This window comes from Musca autumnalis, unplaced genomic scaffold, assembly GCF_047663935.1.
Source record: "Musca autumnalis isolate F117 unplaced genomic scaffold, ASM4766393v1 scaffold_4, whole genome shotgun sequence".
Lineage (NCBI taxonomy): Eukaryota > Metazoa > Arthropoda > Insecta > Diptera > Muscidae > Musca > Musca autumnalis.
Window position 1 is genome coordinate 216662287 of NW_027411977.1, and position 8411 is coordinate 216670697.

The window sequence follows — 8411 nt, forward strand, 5'->3', positions numbered from 1 at the left end:
CGCGCGGCACATGTTAGCTCACTACCTTTAACGGGTGTTAAAGACAGTTCCCCAGGTGACACCACGGGGAGGTCAGTGTCCACTTGAGATGAAAGAGGGACCAAGATAAATCCTGGGCTTTGCCATGTTAAAACCGATCAGGACCGTTGCTTGGTATCTTCCATCCCCTACGTCACCCTATACCCTCCACTACGAGTTGTATTGAAGTAAAATGGAACAATTCGTTTATGAAAAGGCAAATACCAATATTTTTGTAAAATAATGTGGCTAAAACCTAAAAAATACCAAAAATTAGGAGGTATGCTTCTATGGGGGATATAGGAAGACGTGGACCTATACTAATAAATCCTTTCTGGAATATTTGATATCCCTATGGAATACTAGATAACAAATTTCAGTCATTTCGGTGGAGTATTGACGTCACATCCTTCAAAATACCGAAAATCGGGAGATACCGTTCTATGGGTGCTTCATATAGGTTAGATTTGTTTTTGTAGAGGTCCTAATAATGTGAGTATAGAAATCAAATAAGTCTTGTTAATAAAAAATATGTATTTATATGAAGTCTTCTTCGTATAGAAGATCATAAGGAGTTCTTATAGGCCACTGTCTTCTTGTTGAAGAAATTGTACAAAAAACAGTAATTTTATTTTTAAAGGCAACAAAAACACATACTTTTATTCAAAAATTCAATTCACTGAGATAAAACAAAAAACATTCTTAGGATCAATTTCATAGAAGTGAATGCAATAAAAAAGATTGATTATTAAATTATAATTCAGTGTACATATTCAGTTTTCAAAAATCAACATAGCAAATTTTCACAAATAGATTTATTAAGAACTTCTAAGCACAATTTCTCGTCCATCCGTTGAACACGTTTCCAGCTTTCTGTTTCAACGACTTCTCTGATGTTTTTAATAAGGTATGATAAAGCCTTTTTTCTTAAACGTTCATGGGAAACACGTTCAGCCAATAAGAATATATCAGCAACCGAATCAATATCAATGGATTGTGTTAAAATTGTTTCACACATTGATTGTAAACCCACCAGGGCATATTTCTTGGCGGCCATAAAAAGATCGGGTATCATTTTCTCAGGTACTTCCTTTCCCGTGTATATATAGTTTAACATTTCCCCCAATACATCAGCTTCTATATCATCGATTACAATACGATTGGATTTACGCTCCAGACAGGCATTACGAATCTTTGCATCAAAAACTTCACTACGGGCACTTAGAATAACTTTGTGGGCTTTGTATTCAGTGCCTCCTTTTCCAACAAGTATTATATCACTATAGTTTTCGTTAGCTAAAGCCTTGGCAAGATCGTTTGTTACATTCGATAGTAATCTGTGGTTGTGTTCACAGACATTTATCTTAATGAAAATGTGCATACGGTTACAACCACAACCTTTCATCGTACCGATAGTAATGTAGTCCTTGGCTTGTTTCATTGAAACAGTTTCTGTGGATTCTGTGCCTCTGCAATATGTAGTTACCTCGAAAAACTTCTTTTCAGCGTCAGTAGATGCCGAAATCAACATCACCGATATCTTACAAACATCCCAATCTATTCGCATTTTCCATTTAGATGTGGTAATTCCGTTGACAGCTTTAAATATCGGAGATTCAGTGTTATCAAAGCCCTCCTCACGCATCCGCGTACACCATATATATGCATTACTACTCAAATTCGATATAATTCCGGACATTTTCCTCGAAAATAAATAATTTAAATTGACTTATTCCCGCTAAACAATGCAAATCAAGGCAAGATCAATCAACAATACGCCGTCGTGATGCAAATAAAATTAATTCGTTATTTTTCGTATCACACAAGGTGGTAGTTAGTGCGTAACGTGACTGTAGGCAACGTAGCAGTCATGGCACAATTACCCAGGTAGATGCATCGGCGTGTTTCCCAGCAAACCAATCGTACCGACATCGTAACGAAATCGGGACAAAATTCAGACGATACGTCCGATATCTTATCCGAAATAGTAACGTTATCTTAACGAAAGTTGTATGAAGTGGTTGACATAATTTCGGAACGAAATGTCGGAGCGCCATCGGATCAATTTCGGTCCGATTTCGTAACGAAATCTGCAGAAAATCCTTGGGAAATTCGTTACGACATCGGTACAAAATCTGAACTATTTCCTCTCCGACAAATCGTTTAGAAATCGGAACGAAATCTAAACGACTTTGTTTCCGAAATTGTTCAGGCGGGTCGGACATCGGACATTTGGTTTGCTGCGTTGTTACAAAAATTAATGCAAACATTTGTATAGGAGTGGGTCGGGTATGGCCTTCCCGGATAACTCACCGATTTTTAGGAATTTCTATTTTCCGTTTAAATAAATAGGAGACCGGGTTGGTTTTGATGTTTTATTAATATTTATTTTATATTAATAGTAATGAGTAATGTATTTGATTAAACGTAAATGAAAGTTAATTTGTGAAACGAAAAGTTACAGTAATATTTCATGAGTAAAAACATTTAATTGAAACAAAAAAAGTATTAACACAAAGAATATTAAACGTTTGCAAATTCAGCCGTCTGCCGGTTTGCCGTCTTCGGTTAGCACGTCTGCTCGTCTTTAATTCGCGGAGTTAGAACGTCTTTTCTTCTCCGTGGTTGAGTAAGAACTAACTTCAAAGGAGTTTGAGTAAAATTATATTTGTTGTTAGAGAGCTTTGTTCTAAATTTAAGTGTAGCCACGTTGTATTAAATAGATCGATCCCACATTTCGGCCATCCTGCGCTGAATTCGTCTCGAATTCTTCGTCGTCTTCCATCATTCCCCATGGCTTCATATACTCGGCACATGTTGTTGTTGCTCTGGGACCTTCGTTGTAACTCGCCTTCTTAACATCGTAGGTGTTATTTGATTTGACTTTGGTTACTTCATACGGGTCTAAATACTTCTGCTTTAACTTCAACTCTGGCCCAAATTGGGTCCTTTTTATTGCTACTAGGTCACCAATTTGATACTGCTTAGCCATTCTGCGTCTCAGATTGTGTTGCGGGCGCCCCAAACCCGCGATTCGGCCCTGACGCAAAAAAAATTTTGCGTGGAGCTTCGCTAGGGGGTAGCTTTTTTCCACGGTGGAAGCTACAAAAACCACCTTCCATCATCAAATTTTTTTTTAAAATATATCATAGGGGACCGGGTGTGTTGTTTTGGAGGGTTATATCTTCTCCCACCGGGGGTCCCCTAGTCCCACGTTGCGATGCCGCCAGCACGTTATGCCAAATAATAAAAGCTGGAAGGGCACCGTCTATTTATGGTTTCCATTGCTGGAAACCATTCCCATATGTAGGCCACCTGAAAAAGAAAAGAAAAATATATTAATAAAGGGTGAAAGTAATATAAATATATAAATTAAACACAAAAATAAAATTATGCCGACGGCTGCATGTGGAACTTTGACAGAAAATAAATGTATGAGTCAAAACAGCTGATTACGGTAGGGAGTCATAGGTTGAAAAATGACTTGGGCATACGACCTATAAAAATGTAGGGCGTATAGCGTAAAGGCTTACGTCGCGGGATACGTTGGGAGAAATTTAAGATTTTAAATTTTCAACGGATGTGAAAGGGGTTGTTGTCCGAAAAAAATCTAAAAACAGAAAGTACTTTTGCTAATATTTTCCAACCAAGAAAATAAATAAAGGCAAATGCTTATTAATACAAGCAATAAAACTATGAGAAAGACGACCATCTTTACATGAGTGAAAGGAATAGTGATTGCTGATGCTGACTAAGCATTTGGCGCTTGGTTTAGATCATTTATAAAGTTGCAATTGGAACATAAAGACGTGTTGGTTATAGGCAAACACCTTTGCTCATATGTACTGTGAATAAAACTTAAAACAGTGGTGTGGGAGTTTATATTACTTGTTACTGTGAAGATTAAGGATAATAACAGAGGTTACCGTGGGAATAGAAATCATAACCTTCAAATACGATTGTACAAGAAAGCCATACACATACATTGTTCCTTAGAATTGGTGGAAGTGAAATTGAACTTTATCAACAATACTGAAGGATTCCAGGTAACCTCTGTCATCTTCTGTCCAGAGCAAAGACGACCAGAGGATTTTTTTTTATTACTTATATCCTATATTAGGACGTCAATTGGACACAAAAGAAAGATACGTTTTTTTTATTACACGAATCAACAAATCCATTGCTGACTGAATACATTTGATTACATTTACCAATACATTTTTTTGGATCAAAAACATTGTGAGAAATAACCCATTATTTACGCCTTTGCGACGAGAAAATTTAGTATTAGTTTAGTTAAGTTAACGTTAGAGTTTAATTGTGTTTAATGTGCTTGTGAACTGAGATCATATTAGAGTAAAGTATAAGAATTATTGCGCAGTAGCTGTTGGTGTTGAACCTCTTTAGGATAGGAAAGTTGCTAGCGTTTGAGACAATATTGTAGTGAGACTTCAGGGAGCTCCTTTAGGTCAAGACCAGGTCAACGTTTCCGCAGGCAAAATATTATCTTAAGGGAATAACCTGACAGTGTTTTAATGGTGCAGATTTAAAAGGAAATTTGAAAAAAAGGCATAATATGATTTCAGGGATGTTTTAGTATTGTTTTATTGCGTTTTATTTTAATTTAGTTTTACAAAAAAAAAAGGAGAATTACATTTATATTATTAGTGTGGTACTAAATTAATATTCTAAAAATAATTGTGATTTTGTTTGAGCATTTGAAGGTAGTCACTATATACCGGAAAACCGGATTCGATTTGGCCAAAAAAGTGAGCCTGTAAAGAGAAATAAATAAAAATACTAAAAAAATTATTTTAAGGACGAATTTATAAGATTAGGTTTAAGTTTTAATAATAAAGATATGAAATTTAAATGAAAGATACAGTTTTAAGAATAATGTTCTGGTAAAAGAAACAAATGGGGCATGAAGGCAATATGAAAGGGTAAGTGTAATAGTGTGGACGGTCTAATGGGAGTCACTTTAACAATAATCCAAAGGACTCAAGTGACCTTGGTTGGGATGGGCGATTGGTGGTCCACCTCCACCCTACTTCTGTGTGTTTCCTCGTTTTAGTGTTGTTCAGTTTTGTTAGTATCGTAATTGTGACTGCCGTGGGTTGCCAGATGGGATGGACCTACACCCAGGAGAAGAAGCCGATTGAGCTAGCTGGTCCCAAATCTGGTCAACGCCTAAAGCGGCACGTAACAATATGGCGCCCAAGACGAAAGTTTGAGATGATTTAGAACAATGTGTATTCCAGCTACACACATTACAATAGCCCACTAGATTCAAAAGACAATAGACCAGTATCAAGGTGAAAGGATTTCTGGAGAGGAATTGTTGGGAACTCTATATCCTGTTCACTCTTATCGTGGACGAAAGTAGTATAGAGGTTTACAACAACTCCAACCCCGATGTCTAGAAACCAGGATTCCAATAGCATATTGTGCAAAGTATAGCCTAGTCGTCCGTAAAATACTAGTTAGGACATTAGTAGTATATTAGTGCAATATTTTTGTTTTAGGTTTAGATTTTTTTTGTGTAGTATAGGGATTTGTGCAATAAATTAATGAAACGATAGCCGCTCCAGATAGTTTTCTAGAGGACTGGTGTATCGATATTAATTTATTGAACTTTGGCGTCTTTTAAATAGATTGCCATAGGCAAACCTTCTGCTATGTGCAATAGAATGTTTTTTATTGACTAGAAACACACACTAAGGAGTAGCTTTCTTATGAAAGAGTCATATTTTAATAATGTATTAAGAAACCGCACACACTGCCCTTCAACAATTGCCAGCCCCCATTAATAACTATTGCAAAGAAAAACAAAAGACTTAAGCGAGAAACTTGATTTGGTAAATATTAGGTTATGAGGATAAAAATTTTGGAACTTTTCAGTGAAAAAGGTAATGTTAGGAAAAACTAGGTCGCAAACTAGGAAAAGACAATTAGAAGGAAATAATATTGAGACTGAATGTGTGGAACATACGTTACCAAAATTAAAGAAAATGAATAATAATGAAGTGAATATGGCCACTGTTAATGCAAATTTAAATGATGCAATAACAGAGTATGGAGAAGGGGATGTAAATATTGCTTTTAGACAGGCATGTGCTTCGCAGTCCACATCAAGTAGTGAGACAAGCTCAAGGTGTAGCTCTGAAGCCCCTGAGACCCCAAATACAGATGTTTTATTATCCCAAAAGGCATTACAAGAGGAAATGATTAAAATTAGGAACGATATGTCTGTTTTAATGAGAACAATGGGTCAATTGACAAAAAGTTTTGAGGCCTTATCAAAAAGTAATACGCCCACTTTGGACAACAACCAACCACGAAATATACCAAACTTAAATCAGGGAAATAACTTACCAAATGGGAATAATAACCTTGGAGCTGGTGCAGGTCAACTGCCGGTGCCCAACAAAGATAGTGAAAAGGGTTACCCTGTTCGTCAAAATCGTGACCTAAATGGGGAACAACAAATAAGGATTAGGGTTGATAAATTTGGCATTGAATTTGATGGTATTACCTCCCATATGAGTGTTGATGACTTCATATTTCGTTTGGAACGTCTTCAGGCTCAATATGACGTTCCATGGTCTGAAATTTTGAGGGATTTTCGTCTTTTAGTAAGTGGTCAGGCGCATGAGTGGTATTGGCTCTATACAAAGACACATTATGTGCGTGATTGGCCTGAACTTCGGCATGCTTTGGAGAGTCAATACAAAATCCATCGTTCCAACTTTGAGTTGATGCGTGATTTGATGGATAGGAGGCAACAGAGTAATGAATCCATTGATGCATTTTTCTTGATTATGGGTCAACTTCGGTCCAAGTTGTTGCAACCTATATCAGATTACGAGATGATTAAGATTATGAAACGAAATATAAAGGAAAGCATTGGAAGAATAATTTACCCGATGGCGGTTTCATCCGTGGAACAATTGAGAATGGAGTGCATCGAGGCAGAAAGGAACTTTCCGAGGCGTGATGCACGAACATTTGCCCAACCACCGCAACGAGTTAATCGTAATGTGAACGAGGTTTACGTTCACGATCTGGCAAGTGATGAAGATGAGGTGTGGAATGATCAAACTATAGATGTTGATGCGATCGATTCAGGACGTGTACAACAGAGACAATTTATGTGCTGGAACTGCCAAGAATCGGGACATGGTTTCATGGAGTGTCCTTCGATGCAAAGATCCTTGTTCTGCTACAAGTGTGGAAAACAAGGTGTCACAAAAGTTCGGTGTCCAAATTGCAACCCGGAAAACGTGAAGAGGGGCTTGGGAACTGCAGGAAACCAACGCCGAACCGAGAATCCTGCGAAGGAGAAACCATAAAAATATTATCACCCAAATCTGAAAAGAAAAATATAAATGTTAAATCAAGAGTAATGAATGCGAATGATGAAAATTGGAATCCAAATGCAAGGCATTGTTTTCCGGTTGAAATAAGGCAACAAAACTATGAAGAAACTAGGAAACGTATTTTTGATAGTTCTCCTAAAGTCAATGTTTCTAATAGAATTATAAAGGTCCGTAAAAAGTTTGCTGAGAGAAAGAAAAATAGACAATTAATAATAGAAACCATTCACAGAGCGTCAATGGGTACAAAAGATCCTAGAGTTTTCCTAGAAGTCAGTATAGAGGGTAGAAAACTTAATGGTCTTTTGGATTCAGGAGCATCAGTCAGTATCCTAGGTAGAAACTGTAGAGAATTTATAGAGGAGTTAGGCTTAAGTATTCATCCAATGGTGACCAATGTGAAAACTGCTAGTGGTCAGCATCATAGAATACTAGGCAAAGTAAAACTATCCATAGAGTACAAGGGTGAACAGCATGAACTGTTGTTGTATCTTTGTCCTGATTTGGAACAATTTCTCTACTTAGGAATAGACTTTTGGAGAATTTTTCAATTGGCTCCAGATGTAATTGGTATTGAGGAATTAAATATGGAACAAATTCAGAAAGATATGGTAGAAGAGAATATGGAATATAAGTTAAAACCACATAACCTTACACCTGAGCAGAAATCACAATTGGATATGGTGATAAAAAGTTTTGATAGTTTCGAAGAAAAGGGTCTAGGCCAAACCTCATTAGAAAAACATTCAATTAAATTGGTAGAGGGCGCTGTCCCAGTTAAAGATAGATATTACCCCATTTCTCCGGCAATTCAAGACATAGTTTATAAGGAAATTGATATGATGTTAGAATTAAACGTGATAGAATTAAGTGATAGCCCATGGAGTAATAGAACTACGGTAGTTAGGAAACCTGGAAAGAATAGATTTTGTTTAGATGCTAGGAAATTAAATAAGTTAACTATTAAAGATGCGTATCCATTACAAAATATTGATGGCATTCTGAGTCGAATTGATG

The 8411-nt window shown here is 36.7% G+C and overlaps 1 protein-coding gene across 1 annotated transcript; it reads right to left on the reverse strand.

Moving 5' to 3' along the window:
• Window positions 1-805: 805 nt before the first annotated feature.
• On the reverse strand, window positions 806-1717 carry LOC141403236 (protein roadkill-like). The gene has a single exon (XM_073985422.1). It carries the CDS (start codon window positions 1715-1717, stop codon window positions 806-808), a length of 912 nt encoding a protein of 303 aa, XP_073841523.1.
• Between the last annotated feature and the right edge of the window lie 6694 nt (window positions 1718-8411).